Source organism: Bombus terrestris, chromosome 7 (assembly GCF_910591885.1).
Source record: "Bombus terrestris chromosome 7, iyBomTerr1.2, whole genome shotgun sequence".
Lineage (NCBI taxonomy): Eukaryota > Metazoa > Arthropoda > Insecta > Hymenoptera > Apidae > Bombus > Bombus terrestris.
This window is the reverse complement of record NC_063275.1, coordinates 2,535,772-2,559,629: the sequence shown is the minus strand read 5'-3', so window position 1 is coordinate 2,559,629 and position 23,858 is coordinate 2,535,772. Positions and strand designations below refer to the sequence as shown.

Below are 23,858 nucleotides of genomic sequence, written 5' to 3'. Positions count from 1 at the left end.
CAACTTAATCCAATCATTAAACTTGTACCGTACTTTGCAAACATGGTTTCAGGTTGTTACAATTTGAATAGACGCAACGTCAAATAAGAGGTACACTCGTTTTTACTACATTCTTGACTTAGGACAGTTTCATCGTCACCGACCCAAGCGTACGGTCGAGGGACAAGTTATGGAATCTCTAAGAATTTCATGTACGAATGTAGTATTCGAGTTTCATATAGTATAGTGTAGTAATCGAGTAGAGTTTGAACATTCAATCTCCTAATGATAATTGTGGCAATTAAACGATGTAAAACTACCGCAATGTTTTAAATGTTATTTAAAAATTATGTTTATCTTTGATGTGAGATTTATAACGAGGAGATAATCCGAGATAACACTACCATATTATTGACAAAGAGAATAAAGAGAAGAGGGCCAAAGTGGGATTCTCGTAAATTACCAACTTAACCTTAAATGATTTAAAGGAATGATAATAGAATTTAACAACCAGGTTTGACGACCCGAGAGATAGCTAGCTATCCAGGCGATGCTTCCGGCGAAGCCTATAGCTCTCAGTTTACGAATTAGAATACCATGGTTTATTCAGTCGCAAGCCTTTTGGTATACACCGAATCAACCTGGTAACCATTGTTAAGCTCCTATGATAAATAGCGACGATACATCAGGAGATTTGTCACGGCGGATCTTCCTGAAACGAAACCACTTTGCTCAGTTTGCTATAATGTAATTTTCAATGGAGAAACGAGGAAATTTGATCTACGTATTAACCTTTTGAATACGATGCGTCACTATAGTGGCTTTCGCGGATGTCATCTTAGATTACGACGCGCCTCTATAGTGACTCACTGTACTAACTCATTCGCTCACCGTTTCAACTAAATGATCTTTTTCATTTGTCTTCTTCACACTTCTTTTGCCCTCACAACGTTTTATAGCTGTAGCGGCACATGTGTCATAGGACATTTCGATTCGAAGATGCCTCATGTAGTTGTTTTGCCAGAGGATTAACACAGTACGGCGCACAAAATATAGTAAACAAACTCTAGACAAAGTAATATCGCTGCTACGTGCAATCGTCAACCGTCGAGCGAATAGGTATAGCGGATCAGTCTAACGAATCAGCATAGCGAGTAGTATTGAATATTCTTGTAACGAATTGCATCGAGCGAGCAACGTTTACGGCTAGCTCTCTATTTTACATTTAAATATATTTATAAATACATTTGACGAAATCAACACGTCTCGTTATTAATTTAACCAACAACACGTCTCACTGTCCACCACATAACAGTGTTAACAATATACAGACAGAACATATAGTCTTTGTTTTTGTTTACGCCAGTGTCAGGTATCAATTGTTACTTTTCGTTAATATAAATATACCATCATTAGACGCTCTTTTTAGCATGCCGATCTGTATCCTTATAATTTTTTAGAATCTTCAGCCTCAAAATGTCGCTTGAAAATAGAAAACGAAGAACAATTTGAAAAACACTGTCGCTCTATGAATGTGAAAATTGTGACGTGGTCTGTGTCGTACCATGCTTTAAAATATATCACACTCACTTGTATTGTTAATTATTAAAGTAAATTATTCAAGTTCAAGTAGATGCATCATATCTTTAAGAAAAATTACAATTTAGATATCAAACACTTCGTTCCAATGCGATTGGTGCAATTCAACCGAACCTGAGAGGTTAACTTTCCTGAAATTTTGCCCACGACGATGAACACAGATTGATCCGCAATTAGAGATGGCGTTTCTATCAACGGATTTGATTATAAGCGTAATGATACCTGTTTTCTGAAGGTGCGAAAAAATACCTGTCTTCATGAAATAATATTATAAAATATATAATAAGAATACAACAATTCTGGATATTATGAATTTGCAGAATTCAAAGAAAGCGAGAGACGATCTCTGCCTCCCAATTTGGTGATCGATGAAGCGTGCTGAAATGACTTTCTCGATCGACGTAATCCCCGTCGCGGCTGCAATTTTCCCGCTTTACTGCCGCCAATGCGAAGCCGACGTTATCGATAACGTCGAGTGGTTGGCGTCGCATCGCCGGCGTCGGCGTTCCGCGAGAAAATTCGGCTATCGATCGGCCAATATTTTCCACCAGCTTCGATCAGCTAATCGTACGATTAATCGTGTTTCGCGGATCGGGCCAGAAAAATATGCTCCTTCAATCTGTCCAATGGGTGGAACTTCTCAGCGGACGTTTCACGCGTTTGCACGTTGAAAGCGCGTTGCGTCGGCGATTCTAACGTCGTAATTATTCGACCGCGCGTATACGATCGACGACTACGCTCGTACAACGCAACGCGTTAGCGCAACGGATAATTATCGACTATGTTTATTTGATCAAACAAGGAATGGCGCGACAATTACGAAATTTAATTTATATTTGATGTAACGCGTATTCTACTTGCAGTAAAATCAACCGAAACAATTGTTGCCCGTAATAAACGACGTTGCGTTTAAGCAGTGCGATTCTTGGCCGGAACCACATCAAACGTTCACGTTCGCAACGCATGTGGCGAAGAAATAAATTTTTATAGTCGACGATCGTTACGGGAAATATTTGCAGCTCGATCCAGGTACGTCTTTCTAGATGGCGAAGATAAAACAACGCGCAAATATCTGCTTCGAGAAGGTATAAAGCGACAGTGATGTACCTACCACCATCTCGTACATCGCATCGACGATATTGTACATCTCCTCCCTCGTGATGAAACCGTCGTTGTCCACGTCGTACAACCGAAACGCCCCTGAAAATAAGAAACAAAACTTATATGGTAACTGCCGCGAGATTATTTGTTGCAGCGATTGCAACGTTTCGAGTGCCTACGATTGGAATTTTGAAATTTTCAAAGATTTTCCGAGAGACATTTCAGCCATAGATCATTGCCATGGTCGTGCAAGTTATTCAAAACGTCGATCTCGAAGCTTTTATTTCGAAGCTGCCTATCATTGTATTCGTCAAGTTTTTTCAGATGCCAATTGGCTGTGTTTACTTACAATGAAGTTTCTCGTCCAGATTGCCGCGCGACGTTACCGACAGCGCCCTTATAAACTCTTCGAACTCTATCGTGCCGTCCTGAAAAACAATCGTTCGTGCAATTTGCGTTACAGCGGATCGGAAGCGGGACACGTTGGTTCGGCTTTCGATCGTTGAACAAATTTCGTAGCCACGTGTACGCTGTATATAGCGAATTTATCACGGAGTTACCCAAATCGTGGAGGCGACTGTTTGCGTGTGAAATCTGGTCGATCGCGTTTGTCGTTTCGGAGCGACGTTCACCTCGGAGAAAGCGAGATCGTAGCGTCGGGAAGTAGTACAAGCGCAAAATTAAGGAAACAACGGTCGCGTGCTGTCGTTTAGTATGGAAATGATAAACATGGAAATTTGGCTAACGGTAAATCTAAAACAACGAGAATATTTAAGAAGTGAAATCTAAAAAGAAAACGAATTACCATCAATCGATAAACCAATGATTAATGGATATTCTTCGTTCGAAATTTCTTGCTCGCTTCTCTTTTAAGGCCGAGTTTAGTTATTCTGATTTAACAGCGAGAAACGGGAACCGTGCATAGGTCAAAACCATTTATAGAAAATCGATATTTCACAAATGCTTGAGAAAAATGAACTCGGCTCGTCTAGCGATATATTCGAATGGAGACGATAAGTTTTTGCTTCTTTCTCGCTTGTGATTCTCGTGGTCAGAGTAGGGTTCGTGGAAGAGTAGAGTTACCGATAGCACTCGAACGAATACGTCAAAGCGCGCGGATTAAAAAGGCGTTGCGGAACTTACGTTGTTCTCGTCGAACACTCTGAAAACCAGCGTGGCAAATTTCGATGGATCGCCTTGTGGAAAGAACTGCTTGTAGATCTTTATGAAACCCTGAAATCACGCAACAGGCACTCTTATCTTCAAACTTTCTCTTATCTTGGCGTACATATTGATTTTCGTTTAATTAACGTGCCAGCTGAAACCAGGTCATACCTGTTCCGTCAGCAGGCCATCGGGACAGTCTTTCAGGAATCCTTTGTGCCTAAACAAACAATCGTCAAAGTTATCGAATGTACGTTTACTCGCTCACTTTTCTCACTTTTCTGTTCCACGAACGAACCAGCAAATTGATAAAACATTACCGCGAGAGCCGGATAGACGATGCCACGTATCCGACCAACGTAACGTTACTCCGATTTTCTCACTATCTAACTACGCGTTCTATTTGGTTGGCTACTAAGCGATTGCTAATTTGGATTTTGTCTAATGACGAAATGACAAAATTCGCAATTATTGAAAATTATCTTCGAACACGAGCAAAACATAATCGAACGGAGACGAGGAAATTTACTAGAAATTTTCGAAAACTTCGTAAACCACCGAACGCAACGTGTACGTGTAATCTTTCCTTCTCATTGTCCGTTGCACGTGCTTGTCGCGCCTCGAGAGCTTCGCGGTTTTATACATATTGACTCGTCGTGACGTCGATTTCCATAGAGCGTCTCGACGGGACGAACTGGTTCGATCCGAGATTCCGGTCGAAACGCTTGATCGTCGGTGACTCACCATTGTCGAATCTCCTTCTCGGTAACTGAAACAGAAACGAGCGAAAACGCTTTTAATCGAGTGCGGGCTACAGGCAGTAACGAGGAGCAAAGGTTGGTGGAAAGTGTTCGGCAAACAGAATGGCTAAAGCTCGAGTGGAAATTGGAAACTAAGGAAGTCGAAGCGAGAGGAATTTCGCAGCAACGTTCGCTACTCTCGTTACAGATGCGCACTCGGTTAACTTGCTGTTAGAAAAATCCTCGGGATCTTTGATAGCGGGAAATTTGAATACAGTTAGTTGGCTAATTATTATTTATCTGTTTGTTAGGTTCAATGAAATATTTATTATTGATGTTTCAATGGCGTTGTAAGCTGCGATGTTTTGTAGCTTATTTAACTTAAAGCACATCTCGACCCTCTGTTAGATGTCGCCCTTTTCTGAAACGGCAACCGCGCTGCACTTTGCATGGCCAACGTAACTGGGTATAAGCCGGCTGATCGTAAACGTGAATCTTTATTGCGAAGAAAGTAACTTTTTCCGTACTTCGTACACCTTCGGGCGCAGTTTGGTTTCTGTTCTTTCGAAATAAGCTTTTACTTCCTTTGTAACCATCCGTATGGGTGCTATAGGGCGTGAACGTACGAATAAATAAATAAATAGAGAAAGAAAACTTTCCGAATAAACACCGTTTCACGACAGTGGCTTCATATTTTTTCGAATGATAAAAATTAACATACTAACACTGTGGCGGCACTCGATCTCGGAAATTTCCAACGGCTTCGCGGCACAAAGCGCTTTATCTTTAAAGCGCTATGCCGACAAGCCTAATGTACCATCGATATCCCTACGGCTCTTTCGTCGAATCTTCGGGAGAACGCATACGCGGCAACCGTCGCGGACTTCTAACAAAATCGATGGCGATATCGATGGCCAACAAAGAAAAGAATCGGCGTGGCTTTTGAACCAAAGAGATTCAGTCTGCCCAAAGCTGCGAAGTGCGAAGGATTACGTGAAGCAAACATAGAGAGACGAGTAGTTGACTTCTGATAGCCAGTATTAAGCGTTAGTAGTTATCAAGCATTGTTGATCGTTAACTGTTGTCAATCGTTGTCTGTTGTTAATTGTTATTTGTTGTCAGTTGTCAAAAGTCAATAAACGTTATTGTTAAAAATCAAGAGTATTTCTTGTGTGTTGTGCAATCACAACATATACCACCTCTACAACACGTTGACTGCCACGACACCCATGTTCGAGTGTCAGCAAAGTTTCTAGTCGGGCCGCGTAACCCATATTCGGGTGTCGCTTATTTAACTACTTGCGAAGGATCGTCCTAGGGTTTTTTTTTTTTTTTTTTTTTTTTTTTTTTTTTTTTTTTTTTTTTTTTTTTTTTTATATTTACAATCAATTCTTGTTGAGAATTTTCAGTAACTTCATTTGGCGTGATACTATTGAGATATGTATAATTTTTGTGCTGGACTAGGTCGAATGCGTAGTGGAGATGTTTGTATGCGGATATCAGTGTGTAGAGATATGTGTGTGCGCGGCGACTGAGAAACAAACGAATGTAAACAGCTCAGTCGGTTAACAGTCTACAAAAGGTCGGGTATGGGAGAAAGTGCTGAGACGCGTGCAAGTGTGTATCGATGAATATCCTAGAAATCATTTATAAAATAAATATTTGTCTACGTTAATAGTAATACCCAGTGTAAATTTAATGTTTCCATAACAATATTTCGGCCATCAAGATGCACAATTCTCAACAGATACAATGACAATGGTTTATAATAGTTTATATCGTTGGTTCTAGTAGAATCTAAGGATTTAATTTAAATTGTATTTTCTTTTTAGTCTGCGGATCTGGTCCGTCGCGTCAAGTAGTTGGATGACTAATGGGTTGTGGTGGTTGTTGACTCTTGCGTTATATCTGCTTCTGGACTTGTATATTTCATCTTTGACTGTGGGTATCTTGAGGTCGCGGTGGATTGTTTCGTTGGTAACATACCAGGGTGCATTTATTAGGGATCTTAGCGTTTTCGATTGGAAGCGTTGGAGTATTTCAATGTTGGAATTACTTGCTGTTCCCCATAGTGCTTAGGTTGGAGCGACGGCTAATGAGCCAATAAAATTTTTTGAGTTTGTCCCTGAGTTGCTTCGATTTGTCTGTAATGTGTCGTAGGTATTTGAAAAAATATTCCATAATAATAAAACTGTTGAATTGTTAGAAAAGTAATACGAAAATGGTTTATTAAACAAATTATTTAGAATGTAAAACTTTAGAGCGTTCTATACATAGGTGAGGTTGGTCGAGACAATTTGGACAACAAGTTGTTGTTTTCTTTAAATTCTCTCGTGTCTTTGCTCGGTCCATTCGACGTCTTTTATTTGCATAACGTAGTTTGCATGCGCGTTTAATGCTTCTTCCGGAATCATTTTTCCCAAGGCGAATCGAACCCGGGTCCCGAACGTTCGAAACCTAAGGCGCTAACAACTGCTTTTTTTTTTATATTTGTTTATTGTTACCAGATTTTATGTATTACATAGTTGTATTTTCCATAATAAACGATGAATTCGAGAAGTACGACATAGCCATGCAATATTACATTCTTTTTTTTTTTTTTTTAAGATTACTTTTTTAACTTAAATTTAAGCCGCTGTTGCGCTGTGCTTATGTACGATATTTCCATTTCTGTCCTGAAAGCCTGGTCGCAAAAACAGGACAGGCGCTAACAACTGCGCTGCCGTGTCTGTTGCGAGTTAATGTGGAGTGGCGATATTTGTTGCCGTGTGCCGCCATACTTATGATCGTGTCTGTTTCTAACGCTCGAAATCCTTCTTCTCCTCTAACCGTCCGTCTATGAAATGTTTGGCAAATCGGTAGTTACTAGCACGACAAATAAGGTCACATTGTCCGTTAAGCAGAGAAAGTCCCTTTGTTTATCCGCGTTTGAATATTTTTTTAGGGAGTTTACATTATATATTCTTCCTTGTTGCAATTTTGTAAACCGTCAAAGCGTTTACAACAGAAATTGCCAGAAGGAGTTGAATGCCAAGTTTTCTGCATCATTTGATTCCTTTTGTAATTGTGGTGGCATAAGAAACCACTTGGTCGGAATAATCCATACTACACTTTCCTTCGTTATATTCAACAACAGCTAGTGGTTTTAATGTTGCGAACAAACGAAACGAGAAACCACCACTTGAGCGACTCGCATTACTAAAATATCGATGGGAGCAGCTAGCAGAGAACGCTTGGCACTTTTTTTTTTATTTATTTCTTCATATTCACAATTTGTCCAATTTGGACATTTGGTAGAATTTTTTAACAGTTATATTAACATGTCGGTGGCTACCTCCAGCGGGGTACCATCCTCGCGTTTGCTAGGTTATTTTAGCCTTCTTTCCATATTTAAGATGCTGATCGTGCGTGGTACTGACGAAGATTTGTTTGAAAACACGCTTGGCAGTCAACATGTTAATCAGCGAGCAATAAATTACGCGAATGGTCGTTGGAAAAGCTTGAATGAAAAGCTATGAATCTGTTTGAATTTACTCGTCGCAAACAATTAACTACTCGATAACAATCGAAAAATATTTTTTCATTAATCGAAATCCGGATCTTAATAGCTTTATATTTTACATTTTAAATTATATATATATTAAATTATATTATAATTATATTACATTTTAAATTATATATATATTATATTTTACATTTAAATATAAAATAACATGGTATGGAAATAACATGGAACTGCGATAAATAATATCGTAAATACAAACTCTTTATTATTATTACATTATTATTATTATTTACATTATTTACATTTATTTATATTACACAATTATTTGCATTATTCGAAAAAAAGTGTATCAGATAGAACTTGTCCTATTTCGAGAGGGACGTCTGGTGGCGGTTGCAAATCTTATCTAGGTGGATGCACCTCCGAAACTGGCGGGTGGTTTTTGTTTTTCTAAATGGTATGATACATTTTTTTAGACATCATTCGATACAGTTTTTAATTCTCTACAGAATAGTATACAAGTACCTGTTTTGAAAAATGATTAGTTTAAAAGATATTTTAAATTTAATATTGCAAGACTTGAATGAATAGGAAGGAAAAATAAGTCAACGTTTACAAGTCACTGAAGATTTTATTAGTTCATATTTAATGATAATACTAAAACATATATAAAAATGAAAATACATACACAAAATAACGTATTGTAAAAATAACCTTGATTAGACTTTGAAGATACTTCAATAACATACACATAACAGACAAAAAAATAGTTTCACACGTGTAGCGATTATTCAGGGTCGACTACTCCCAGCAGCAACAAATAACTTGCCACGTCTCTCGGCGGTTCTCCATATGTCCAATTCAACAACAGCGTTGCAGACATTGCACCTCCTGGAGAAGTGTTGATATTGAATAGGTTTCCGAACAGTTTCGTCGACAAAATAAATTTTGCCAGACGGTGTCTTATCGTTTGACGTGGTTGGTCCCGCACGCCTAGCACGCGAATCCTCTTGGCCCATGGTGCCTCCGATCTGAATTTGTGTGGTAACAAACGGATCATCTCGATGGTTTGGTGGATTTTTACCCCCCAATCGATTAAAAAAACGTAGTAACCCGTCGTCGTTTTTTGCAAAAGTACAGCTCTGTCCCACAAACTAAGTGTTCCAACAGTTATTAGCGTAGCGACTAACATCCCTGAGGTCAAACTGCCCGGCTCCACTATGTACAGCGAGGGATTCTCCACTATATCAGAATTAATCTGCGCCGTTATTTTGGGCCATTCATCTATTCGGACCCAAACGGTACTAGGCGTCTCGAATCGTATAATTTTGACACGAACCCCTTCTTGAAATGCTGGGTGTGTTTGTTGTAAAATGTCCATCTTCTGCAATTGTCTTCGAAAATTTCAAATATAACTTTTTGACTACTGTGAGTACCTTACTCTCTCCTCGAGCCGAGACGACACTTTGAATTTGTCGGAACTCGGTCCGTCCTTATATACGGGCTCGTCTATTGCGAGAAAAGTGGGGATGCAATGCCCCATTCTCCTACTCAGTTGCTTACGGTTTGAACTAAACCAGCTTTTTCATTAGTCATGCTTCATATTTATTTTGTCCTACCGTTTTATGACAGTGTTAACGGTATAAAAACAGAATATATAGTTTTTGTTTTTAATACACCAGTATCAGATATCAATTGTTGCCTTTTATTAAAATAAATATACCATTATTAGATGCTCTCTTTAACATGCCGATCCGTATTCCTCTAATTTTTTAGAGTCTTTAAGCTGATGAAAATGTCGCTTGAAAATAGAAATCGAAGAGCAATTTGAGAAACACTGTCGCGCTACGAGTGTGAAAATTGTGAAGTGGGCCTATGTGTCGTCGCGTGTTTTAAAATATATCACACTCAATTGTATTATTAATTATTAAAGTAAATTATTCAAATTCGAGTATATGCGTTATATCTTTAAGAAAAATTATATTTTTTATTATCTTATATACAGGGTGGTTGGTAACTGGTGGTACAAGCGGAAAAGGAGTGATTCTACGCGAAAAAAGAAGTCGAAAATATGGAATAAAATTTTTTCGTTTGAGGCTTTGTTTTCGAGAAAATCGACTTTAAATTTCGCTCGGTACGCGTGCACTTTATCACGTCTCGTTATAACGGATCTCACTGTAGATCGTTGTCTCGATGGATATTATCGCAGTTTAAGTTTATTTTTGCCGTAACGGAAAATAAAGAATGCATAATGAAATAATATAAAGTAGTCATAAAGTTTATTATTACAAAAATTGCTGAAAATGCCCATTCTGCCGTACACATACTTCTGCTCTTCTAATTAAATTTCTATGAACATTTTCTAACGTATTCGATTGTTTTAAAGTATGAAAGGCTACAATAATCTTTTCTTTCAATTGCTCGCAACTTGCGATTTCTTTAGAATAGATAATTGATTTGATATGGCTACATAAGTAAAAGTCAAATGGAGTTAAGTTAGGAGAGCGTGATGGCCAAGCTACTGTTCCAGCGAAAATTCAAAGTCGATTTTCTCGAAAACAAAGCCTCGAACGAAAAATTTTTATTCTATGTTTTCGACTTCTTTTTTCGCGTAGAATCACCCCCTTTCCGCTTGTACCACCAGTTATCAATCACCCTGTATATCTGTTATAAATTTAATTATCGAAAACTTCGTTCTAATATTTTACGGCGCGTGAAATGGTCCATAATCAGTTCCTCATTTTCTGGCTGCCAAGGGTTCGTGTGCCGTTATTAAGACTCCAATAAACCTAAGGCTACATTATAAACTGAATCTTTTAACATAATCTCTAATCCTGCAACTATTTTCGGTTTATGAATGGATCCTTAGAACAATCCTTAGATTTATTGCACGCTCTTACAAATTACGGACAAAGTGGATATTTGTCTAATGGAGAAGCAACTTTTTCCCATAAACAATGACACCCACGAGCTACGTTGGCAGGAGACTCCCTTCTCCTATCGTCATTTATTTTTTTATTTACTATGAGATTTTATTTACTATTTATTATTTTATTTAATACTTTTTATTTAATATGAGAATTTTGAGTAAGTTTCCCTGGCGTGGCGCAGTGACATGGCTAATTATTTATAATAAGTTAATAAGCTCCTCATTTATTGACACTAGAAGTACCGGAATTTGAGACGTAGCTATCTCTACCAAAGCCAGTTGTCACGTCGCGTGAAAAGGTTCATGCGACGTTCTTCATTGTCTGACCGTTAAAGCCAAGCACCAATAGAAAGACACTCCATAAATCTATCGTCTCACCATAAACCGAGTCTTATAATCCTACAGGAACCGTTAATCCTGCAAGTATTCTCGGTTTATAACAGGTACTTATAAAGTCCTTAGGTCTTTATAATAATAATTATATAATGAGAAAAACCGGTAATTATACAATGGGGAAAGCCATTTTACACACATTTACAACATGCTTTGTTTCAACATCAGATGCCAGCCAAAGTTTAATTCCGAATTTATCGGGGTAAATTCGTAAATATTGTGTATACCTTTCTTTTCTTTTTTTTCTTTTTATTTAATTCTTTACATTCTCAATTTGTCCAATTTGGACATTTGGAAGAATTTTTGCGTATACCTGCCTCTGGCTTTGGTTGGGAAAAGTAGCTCGTCTATTGTAATGTTTGCAGCAGGTTTATAGCAATCCTGGCTGTTTTCAATAAACTTATCCCATACGGATGATATTAGTGCAAATTTGTTATTTTTCTTCTACTTCTATCATCTTTTTTGTCAAATCGAATAAATGTCAATATTTCAACAAACTCATTCCGACACATTGTGCTGGAAAAGAAACTTGGTCTCCATTTTGTATTCCACAAATATGAAAGTTTCAAATTTTTTGCTTCGTATGCTCTCCGTACAATATTCTGAAAAATGCTTTCAATTTTGTTTCTTCAATTTTGTTGTTCAAGGATCCATTTTTTACCCAAAACTCGAGAGGCTTCTGATTCGGTGCAGGATATACGTCCCTCTAGATTGAAATATTAGATTCAATTAGAATCAAACATATTATAAACTATTATAATCTAAGTTACAGTACCAGAATTTACTTATAATTCTCAATGAGAATTGATTTTAATTAATCTACCAAATAAAAAAAAAAAGGTATACGTTGCAAAATATGGCTGTCGATCAGTAAGGAAAATGCGCTAATTACTTTATCTTTCATGATACTTTTATTGCATGTTCTGTGTGCCGGATGTGTCTTTGAATATATTGTGCAAGGGTAATCTCCCAGAAGCTGACCCTTCTTGAATTCCTTCCCACTCGGTTCCGTTTACGGCAATTTCATTTGGACTAGCTTGTACATTTGTACAAAAATTCCAAAAGAAAGGCCCCGAGGTCCTTTCATCTCCGATATATTTTATAACCTGTTAATCGCAGCGTCATACTCACTCAACCACCCTTATTATCCTAACATATTCATTTTTTTTTTATTTATTTCTTAATATTCACAATTTGTCCATTTTGGACATTAGGTCGAATTTTTTAGCAGTTATATTATCATGTAGGCGGCTACCCCCAGCGGGGTACCATCCTCGCGTTTGCTAGGTTATTTTAGCCTTCGTTCCATATTTAAGGTGCTGATCGTGCTTGGTACTGACGAAGATTTGTTTGAAAACACGCTAGGCAGTAAACATGTTAATCAGCGAGCAATAAATTACGCGAATGGTCGTTGGAAAAGCTTGAATGAAAAGCTATGAATCTGTTTGAATTTACTCGTCGCAAACAATTAACTACTCGATAACAATCGAAAAATATTTTTTCATTAATCGAAATCCGGATCTTAATAGCTTTATATTTTACATTTTAAATTATATATATATTAAATTATATTATAATTATATTACATTTTAAATTATATATATGTTATATTTTACATTTAAATATAAAATAACATGGTATGGAAATAACATGGAACTGCGATAAATAATATCGTAAAATACAAACTCTACATTATTCGAAAGAAAGTGTTTCAGATAGAACTTGTCCTATTTCGAGAGGGACATCTGGTGGCGGTTGCAAATGTTATCTAGGTGGATGCACCTCCGAAACTGGCGGGTGGTTTTTGTTTTTCTAAATGGTATGATACATTTTTTTAGACATCATTCGATACAGTTTTTAATTCTCTACAGAATAGTATACAAGTACCTGTTTTGAAAAATGATTAGTTTAAAAGATATTTTAAATTTAATATTGCAAGACTTGAATGAATAGGAAGGAAAAATAAGTCAACGTTTACAAGTCACTGAAGATTTTATTAGTTCATATTTAATGATAATACTAAAACATATATAAAAATGAAAATACATACACAAAATAACGTATCGTAAAAATAAGCTTGATTAGACTTTGAAGATACTTCAATAACATACACATAACAGACAAAAAAATAGTTTCACACGTGTAGCGATTATTCAGGGTCGACTAATCTCAACATCAACAAATATTCTGCCACGTCTCTGGGCGGTTCTCCCGCTCTCCAATCCAACATCAACGTTGCGGACATTGTTTCTCCTGGAGAAGGGTTGATGTTGTGTAGGCTTCCGAACTGTCTCCCCGACATAACAAATTTTGCCACATCGTGTTTTATCGTTTGACGTGGTTGGTCCCGCACGCGTTGCAGGTGAATCTTCCTGGCCCATGGTGCCTCCGATCTGAATTTGTTTGGTAACAAACGGATCGTTTCGAAGGTTTGGTGGATTCTTAGCCCCCAATCGATAAAAAAAACGTAGAAACCTTTACTCGTTCTTTCCAAAAGAATAGCTCTGTCCCAAAAATTAAGTGTTCTAACAGTTATTAGCGCAGCGACGAAGATCCCTGAGGTCAATCTGTCCGGATCCGGTATGTACAGCCAGGGATTCTCCACTATATCGGAATTAATCTGCGCCGTTATTTTGGGCCATTCATCTATTCGGACCCAAACGGTACAAGGCGTCTCGAATCGTATAATTTTGACACGAACCCCTTCTTGAAATGCTGGGTGTGTTTGTTGTAAAATGTCCATCTTCTGCAATTGTCTTCGAAAATTTCAAATATAACTTTTTGACTACTGTGAATACCTTACTCTCTCCTCGAGCCGAGACGACACTTTGAATTTGTCGGAACTCGGTCCGTCCTTATATACGGGCTCGTCTATTGCGAGAAAAGTGGGGATGCAATGCCCCATTCTCCTACTCAGTTGCTTACGGTTTGAACTAAACCAGCTTTTTCATTAGTCATGCTTCATATTTATTTTGTCCTACCGTTTTATGACATAACGGTATAAAACGGTATAAACGGTATAAAAACAGAATATATAGTTTTTGTTTTTAATACGCCAGTATCAGATATCAATTGTTGCCTTTTATTAAAACAAATATACCATTATTTGATGCTCTCTTTAACATGCCGATCCGTAATTCCTCTAATTTTTTAGAGTCTTTAAGCTGATGAAAATGTCGCTTGAAAATAGAAATCGAAGAGCAATTTGAGAAACACTGTCGCGCTACGATTGTGAAAATTGTGAAGTGGGCCTATGTGTCGTCGCGTGTTTTAAAATATATCACACTCAATTGTGTTATTAATTATTAAAGTAAATTATTCAAATTCGAGTATATGCGTTATATCTTTAAGAAAAATTATATTTTTTATTATCTTATATACAGGGTGGTTGGTAACTGGTGGTACAAGCGGAAAAGGAGTGATTCTACGCGAAAAAAGAAGTCGAAAATATGGAATAAGAATTTTTCGTTTGAGGCTTTGTTTTCGAGAAAATCGACTTTAAATTTCGCTGGGTACGCGTACACTTTATCACGTCTCGTTATAACGGATCTCACTGTAGAGCGTTGTCTCGATGGATATTATCGCAGTTTAAGTTTATTTTTGCCGTAACGGAAAATTAAGAATGCATAATGAAATAATATAAAGTAGTCATAAAGTTTATTATTACAAAAATTGCTGAAAATGCCCATTCTGCCGTACACATACTTCTGCTCTTCTAATTAAATTTCTATGAACATTTTCTAACGTATTCGATTGTTTTAAGGTATGAAAGGCTACAATAATCTTTTCTTTCAATTGCTCGCAACTTGCGATTTCTTTAGAATAGATAATTGATTTTATATGGCTCCATAAGTAAAAGTCAAATGGAGTTAAGTTAGGAGAGCGTGGTGGCCAAGCTACTGTTCCAGCGAAAATTCAAAGTCGATTTTCTCGAAAACAAAGCCTCGAACGAAAAATTTTTATTCTATGTTTTCGACTTCTTTTTTCGCGTAGAATCACCCCCTTTCCGCTTGTACCACCAGTTATCAATCACCCTGTATATCTGTTATAAATTTAATTATCGAAAACTTCGTTCTAATATTTTACGGCGCGTGAAATGGTCCATAATCAGTTCCTCATTTTCTGGCTGCCAAGGGTTCGTGTGCCGTTATTAAGACTCCAATAAACCTAAGGCTACATTATAAACTGAATCTTTTAACATAATCTCTAATCCTGCAACTATTTTCGGTTTATGAATGGATCCTTAGAACAATCCTTAGATTTATTGCACGCTCTTACAAATTACGGACAAAGTGGATATTTGTCTAATGGAGAAGCAACTTTTTCCCATAAACAATGACACCCACGAGCTACGTTGGCAGGAGACTCCCTTCTCCTATCGTCATTTATTTTTTTATTTACTATGAGATTTTATTTACTATTTATTATTTTATTTAATACTTTTTATTTAATATGAGAATTTTGAGTAAGTTTCCCTGGCGTGGCGCAGTGACATGGCTAATTATTTATAATAAGTTAATAAGCTCCTCATTTATTGACACTAGAAGTACCGGAATTTGAGACGTAGCTATCTCTACCAAAGCCAGTTGTCACGTCGCGTGAAAAGGTTCATGCGACGTTCTTCATTGTCTGACCGTTAAAGCCAAGCACCAATAGAAAGACACTCCATAAATCTATCGTCTCACCATAAACCGAGTCTTATAATCCTACAGGAACCGTTAATCCTGCAAGTATTCTCGGTTTATAACAGGTACTTATAAAGTCCTTAGGTCTTTATAATAATAATTATATAATGAGAAAAACCGGTAATTATACAATGGGGAAAGCCATTTTACACACATTTACAACATGCTTTGTTTCAACATCAGATGCCAGCCAAAGTTTAATTCCGAATTTATCGGGGTAAATTCGTAAATATTGTGTATACCTTTCTTTTCTTTTTTTTCTTTTTATTTAATTCTTTACATTCTCAATTTGTCCAATTTGGACATTTGGAAGAATTTTTGCGTATACCTGCCTCTGGCTTTGGTTGGGAAAAGTAGCTCGTCTATTGTAATGTTTGCAGCAGGTTTATAGCAATCCTGGCTGTTTTCAATAAACTTATCCCATACGGATGATATTAGTGCAAATTTGTTATTTTTCTTCTACTTCTATCATCTTTTTTGTCAAATCGAATAAATGTCAATATTTCAACAAACTCATTCCGACACATTGTGCTGGAAAAGAAACTTGGTCTCCATTTTGTATTCCACAAATATGAAAGTTTCAAATTTTTTGCTTCGTATGCTCTCCGTACAATATTCTGAAAAATGCTTTCAATTTTGTTTCTTCAATTTTGTTGTTCAAGGATCCATTTTTTACCCAAAACTCGAGAGGCTTCTGATTCGGTGCAGGATATACGTCCCTCTAGATTGAAATATTAGATTCAATTAGAATCAAACATATTATAAACTATTATAATCTAAGTTACAGTACCAGAATTTACTTATAATTCTCAATGAGAATTGATTTTAATTAATCTACCAAATAAAAAAAAAAAGGTATACGTTGCAAAATATGGCTGTCGATCAGTAAGGAAAATGCGCTAATTACTTTATCTTTCATGATACTTTTATTGCATGTTCTGTGTGCCGGATGTGTCTTTGAATATATTGTGCAAGGGTAATCTCCCAGAAGCTGACCCTTCTTGAATTCCTTCCCACTCGGTTCCGTTTACGGCAATTTCATTTGGACTAGCTTGTACATTTGTACAAAAATTCCAAAAGAAAGGCCCCGAGGTCCTTTCATCTCCGATATATTTTATAACCTGTTAATCGCAGCGTCATACTCACTCAACCACCCTTATTATCCTAACATATTCATTTTTTTTTTATTTATTTCTTAATATTCACAATTTGTCCATTTTGGACATTAGGTCGAATTTTTTAGCAGTTATATTATCATGTAGGCGGCTACCCCCAGCGGGGTACCATCCTCGCGTTTGCTAGGTTATTTTAGCCTTCGTTCCATATTTAAGGTGCTGATCGTGCTTGGTACTGACGAAGATTTGTTTGAAAACACGCTAGGCAGTAAACATGTTAATCAGCGAGCAATAAATTACGCGAATGGTCGTTGGAAAAGCTTGAATGAAAAGCTATGAATCTGTTTGAATTTACTCGTCGCAAACAATTAACTACTCGATAACAATCGAAAAATATTTTTTCATTAATCGAAATCCGGATCTTAATAGCTTTATATTTTACATTTTAAATTATATATATATTAAATTATATTATAATTATATTACATTTTAAATTATATATATGTTATATTTTACATTTAAATATAAAATAACATGGTATGGAAATAACATGGAACTGCGATAAATAATATCGTAAAATACAAACTCTACATTATTCGAAAGAAAGTGTTTCAGATAGAACTTGTCCTATTTCGAGAGGGACATCTGGTGGCGGTTGCAAATGTTATCTAGGTGGATGCACCTCCGAAACTGGCGGGTGGTTTTTGTTTTTCTAAATGGTATGATACATTTTTTTAGACATCATTCGATACAGTTTTTAATTCTCTACAGAATAGTATACAAGTACCTGTTTTGAAAAATGATTAGTTTAAAAGATATTTTAAATTTAATATTGCAAGACTTGAATGAATAGGAAGGAAAAATAAGTCAACGTTTACAAGTCACTGAAGATTTTATTAGTTCATATTTAATGATAATACTAAAACATATATAAAAATGAAAATACATACACAAAATAACGTATCGTAAAAATAAGCTTGATTAGACTTTGAAGATACTTCAATAACATACACATAACAGACAAAAAAATAGTTTCACACGTGTAGCGATTATTCAGGGTCGACTAATCTCAACATCAACAAATATTCTGCCACGTCTCTGGGCGGTTCTCCCGCTCTCCAATCCAACATCAACGTTGCGGACATTGTTTCTCCTGGAGAAGGGTTGATGTTGTGTAGGCTTCCGAACTGTCTCCCCGACATAACAAATTTTGCCACATCGTGTTTTATCGTTTGACGTGGTTGGTCCCGCACGCGTTGCAGGTGAATCTTCCTGGCCCATGGTGCCTCCGATCTGAATTTGTTTGGTAACAAACGGATCGTTTCGAAGGTTTGGTGGATTCTTAGCCCCCAATCGATAAAAAAAACGTAGAAACCTTTACTCGTTCTTTCCAAAAGAATAGCTCTGTCCCAAAAATTAAGTGTTCTAACAGTTATTAGCGCAGCGACGAAGATCCCTGAGGTCAATCTGTCCGGATCCGGTATGTACAGCCAGGGATTCTCCACTATATCGGAATTAATCTGCGCCGTTATTTTGGGCCATTCATCTATTCGGACCCAAACGGTACAAGGCGTCTCGAATCGTATAATTTTGACACGAACCCCTTCTTGAAATGCTGGGTGTGTTTGTTGTAAAATGTCCATCTTCTGCAATTGTCTTCGAAAATTTCAAATATAACTTTTTGACTACTGTGAATACCTTACTCTCTCCTCGAGCCGAGACGACACTTTGAATTTGTCGGAACTCGGTCCGTCCTTATATACGGGCTCGTCTATTGCGAGAAAAGTGGGGATGCAATGCCCCATTCTCCTACTCAGTTGCTTACGGTTTGAACTAAACCAGCTTTTTCATTAGTCATGCTTCATATTTATTTTGTCCTACCGTTTTATGACATAACGGTATAAAACGGTATAAACGGTATAAAAACAGAATATATAGTTTTTGTTTTTAATACGCCAGTATCAGATATCAATTGTTGCCTTTTATTAAAACAAATATACCATTATTAGATGCTCTCTTTAACATGCCGATCCGTAATTCCTCTAATTTTTTAGAGTCTTTAAGCTGATGAAAATGTCGCTTGAAAATAGAAATCGAAGAGCAATTTGAGAAACACTGTCGCGCTACGAGTGTGAAAATTGTGAAGTGGGCCTATGTGTCGTCGCGTGTTTTAAAATATATCACACTCAATTGTGTTATTAATTATTAAAGTAAATTATTCAAATTCGAGTATATGCGTTATATCTTTAAGAAAAATTATATTTTTTATTATCTTATATACAGGGTGGTTGGTAACTGGTGGTACAAGCGGAAAAGGAGTGATTCTACGCGAAAAAAGAAGTCGAAAATATGGAATAAGAATTTTTCGTTTGAGGCTTTGTTTTCGAGAAAATCGACTTTAAATTTCGCTGGGTACGCGTACACTTTATCACGTCTCGTTATAACGGATCTCACTGTAGAGCGTTGTCTCGATGGATATTATCGCAGTTTAAGTTTATTTTTGCCGTAACGGAAAATTAAGAATGCATAATGAAATAATATAAAGTAGTCATAAAGTTTATTATTACAAAAATTGCTGAAAATGCCCATTCTGCCGTACACATACTTCTGCTCTTCTAATTAAATTTCTATGAACATTTTCTAACGTATTCGATTGTTTTAAGGTATGAAAGGCTACAATAATCTTTTCTTTCAATTGCTCGCAACTTGCGATTCCTTTAGAATAGATAATTGATTTGATATGGCTCCATAAATAAAAGTCAAATGGAGTTAAGTTAGGAGAGCGTGGTGGCCAAGCTACAGTTCCAGCGAAAATTCAAAGTCGATTTTCTCGAAAACAAAGCCTCGAACGAAAAATTTTTATTCTATGTTTTCGACTTCTTTTTTCGCGTAGAATCACCCCCTTTCCGCCTGTACCACCAGTTATCAATCACCCTGTATATCTGTTATAAATTTAATTATCGAAAACTTCGTTCTAATATTTTACGGCGCGTGAAATGGTCCGTAATCCGTTCCTCATTTTCTGGCTGCCAAGGGTTCGTGTGCCGTTATTAAGACTCCAATAAACCTAAGGCTACATTATAAACTGAATCTTTTAACATAATCTCTAATCCTGCAACTATTTTCGGTTTATGAATGGATCCTTAGAACAATCCTTAGATTTATTGCACGCTCTTACAAATTACGGACAAAGTGGATATTTGTCTAATGGAGAAGCAACTTTTTCCCATAAACAATGACACCCACGAGCTACGTTGGCAGGAGACTCCCTTCTCCTATCGTCATTTATTTTTTTATTTACTATGAGATTTTATTTACTATTTGTTATTTTATTTAATACTTTTTATTTATTATGAGAATTTTGAGTAAGTTTCTCTGGCGTGGCGCAGTGACATGGCTAATTATTTATAATAAGTTAATAAGCTCCTCATTTATTGACACTAGAAGTACCGGAATTTGAGACGTAGCTATCTCTACCAAAGCCAGTTGTCACGTCGCGTGAAAAGGTTCATGCGACGTTCTTCATTGTCTGACCGTTAAAGCCAAGCACCAATAGAAAGACACTCCATAAATCTATCGTCTCACCATAAACCGAGTCTTATAATCCTACAGGAACCGTTAATCCTGCAAGTATTCTCGGTTTATAACAGGTACTTATAAAGTCCTTAGGTCTTTATAATAATAATTATATAATGAGAAAAACCGGTAATTATACAATGGGGAAAGCCATTTTACACACATTTACAACATGCTTTGTTTCAACATCAGATGCCAGCCAAAGTTTAATTCCGAATTTATCGGGGTAAATTCGTAAATATTGTGTATACCTTTCTTTTCTTTTTTTTCTTTTTATTTAATTCTTTACATTCTCAATTTGTCCAATTTGGACATTTGGAAGAATTTTTGCGTATACCTGCCTCTGGCTTTGGTTGGGAAAAGTAGCTCGTCTATTGTAATGTTTGCAGCAGGTTTATAGCAATCCTGGCTGTTTTCAATAAACTTATCCCATACGGATGATATTAGTGCAAATTTGTTATTTTTCTTCTACTTCTATCATCTTTTTTGTCAAATCGAATAAATGTCAATATTTCAACAAACTCATTCCGACACATTGTGCTGGAAAAGAAACTTGGTCTCCATTTTGTATTCCACAAATATGAAAGTTTCAAATTTTTCGCTTCGTATGCTCTCCGTACAATATTCTGAAAAATGCTTTCAATTTTGTTTCTTCAATTTTGTTGTTCAAGGATCCATTTTTTACCCAAAACTCGAGAGGCTTCTGATTCGGTGCAGGATATACGTCCCTTTAGATTGAAACATTAGATTCAATTAGAATCAAACATATTATAAACTATTATAATCTAAGTTACAGTACCAGAATTTACTTATAATTCTCAATGAGAATTGATTCTAATTAATCTACCAGATAAAAAAAAAAAGGTATACGTTGCAAAATATGGCTGTCGATCAGTAAGGAAAATGCGCTAATTACTTTATCTTTCATGATACTTTTATTGCGTGTTCTGTGGGCCGGATGTGTCTTTGAATATATTGTGCAAGGGTAATCTCCCAGAAGCTGACCCTTCTTGAATTCTTTCCCACTCGGTTCCGTTTACGGCAATTTCATTTGGACTAGCTTGTACATTTGTACAAAAATTCCAAAAGAAAGGCCCCGAGGTCCTTTCATCTCCGATATATTTTATTACCTGTTAATCGCAGCGTCATACTCACTCAACCACCCTTATTATCCTAACATATTCATTTTTTTTTTATTTATTTCTTAATATTCACAATTTGTCCATTTTGGACATTAGGTCGAATTTTTTAGCAGTTATATTATCATGTAGGCGGCTACCCCCAGCGGGGTACCATCCTCGCGTTTGCTAGGTTATATCCTTTGTAACAAAATTACGCTGTATAAGACCGTAATATAACCTGTCTGGACCTACGGAATCCAACTATGGGGAACAGCAAGCAATTCCAACATTGAAATACTCCAATGCTTCCAATCGAAAACGCTAAGATTCTTAATAAATGCACCTTGATATGTTACTAACGAAACAATCCACCGCGACCTCAAGATACCCACAGTCAAAGATGAAATATACAAGTGCAGAAGCAGATATAACGCAAGAGTCAACAACCACCACAACCCATTAGTCATCCAACTGCTTGACACGACGGACCAGATCCGTAGACTAACAAGAAAATACCCTTTAGATTAAATCCTTAGATTCTACTAGAACCAACATCATTGTATCGCGCCAAATGAAGTTACTGAAAATTCTCAACGAGAATTGATTGTAAATATTCTAACAAATAAAAAGAAAAAATAATATCCTTTGTGAGGTCTGCTGGGCGCTTCCTTTTTAGCCTTCTAACCTATTCGTGAACGAGAATTATAACGAGATATTACGAGAATTTACGACTCACATTGACGTACTTTTTTGAGCTCGGGTCTCTCCGCGAACGGTCGAGAAACACAATGTATTTGCGTAGAGAGTAACATCGCAGTGCTGTATCGTTCACGCATAATTCGCGTCAAACTCTACGGAGAAACAGCCCCGCACAAAATTCAACCGCATTTAAGAGATAAAAGGCCGAAGTATCTGCAAATAACGTGCCCGGGCCAGCGCAACACGAAGGGAAGGGAACGTCCACGTTTCGAGCTCGACGAATTGGAAGAATTCAGATACAGCGGAGAGTTCGATCGTTCGATCGATAATCCAATAGATGAAAATTCTTATGGATGAGACGAATCGAAGGAAGCCGGTCGGATCGAAGGAGAAGCAGAAATAAAAGACAAGTAAATCGGATTCGCTGTTTCAAGGAAAATGAACGTGCCTCTAAGGAGAAGGTTAAGTTGAATGCGTGGCCCGTTTATTTCGTTTGTAGGCCGCCGAAAAATCAACCTAGATTTAAGGATGGACATTATCGGATGCACGTACGTTACAGCAATGGCTCAGAGAAATTTCTGTCGCGTTAAAAGACGATCGATGACCCGAAAAAGGATGACGTTTTCCCAATTTTCGGTCGGATTTAGTCAAACAGCTTAACGTGACACGATGCTCTTTACCATTTCTCGTAGTTCATGCGTGTTTCAATCGTCAGGGGAAAAAAGAAGGTTGTCGATTCGTTTGCAAAAAAAATATACATAATTTTGTGAAGGCCTAGGCTAGCTCAACGTACCATACGAAAATCGTCGATTTCTTCGATAACTATTTAAGTTTCCTTTTGATAAATCGCGCATACATAATGTTTCTAGCAGGCCGGTTTGGTCGCAACTGACTTTTATAACCTTCGATAAATTTGCGCATGGTTTTCGAGGTAGCACGCAGTGACCGAGACAAGGCCAACCCACGTTTTCGTACACGGCTCGCGTTCCACCTTTTCTTCGCTTCTCTCCATACCGTATAACGAATTGCCTCGCAATTATGCTCGGAACGCCACCTACGCAATTTTATTTCGTTCTAGTCCTTTGAGTTTCGCTCGATCCCTGCAATTTATTACTCGAATTTCATTCCTATCGTCCCTCTCACTGCCGAGATCTTTCCACAAGACTGGAAAGGAGTGTTGCCTGCAACGTAGCTCGAGAAATACTTTCATTTCGGTGCTTTCGTGCTGCAATGCCCTTTCGTTGCACCGTAT

At 37.0% G+C, this 23,858-nt stretch overlaps 1 protein-coding gene across 2 annotated transcripts in view; it reads right to left on the bottom strand.

Annotated features, from left to right (window-relative positions):
• LOC100646344 (frequenin-1) overlaps positions 1-23,858 on the bottom strand; it is an 80,434-nt gene that overhangs the window by 26,155 nt on the left and 30,421 nt on the right. For both annotated transcript variants that reach the window (XM_003396208.4, XM_012309785.3), the window contains exons 3-7: positions 4,588-4,612; positions 4,015-4,063; positions 3,823-3,912; positions 3,029-3,107; positions 2,690-2,778 (exon numbers count right to left, since the gene is read on the bottom strand). In XM_003396208.4, the coding sequence (XP_003396256.1) occupies positions 2,690-2,778; positions 3,029-3,107; positions 3,823-3,912; positions 4,015-4,063; positions 4,588-4,612 (332 nt within the window). The remainder of the gene's footprint in view (positions 1-2,689; positions 2,779-3,028; positions 3,108-3,822; positions 3,913-4,014; positions 4,064-4,587; positions 4,613-23,858) is intronic.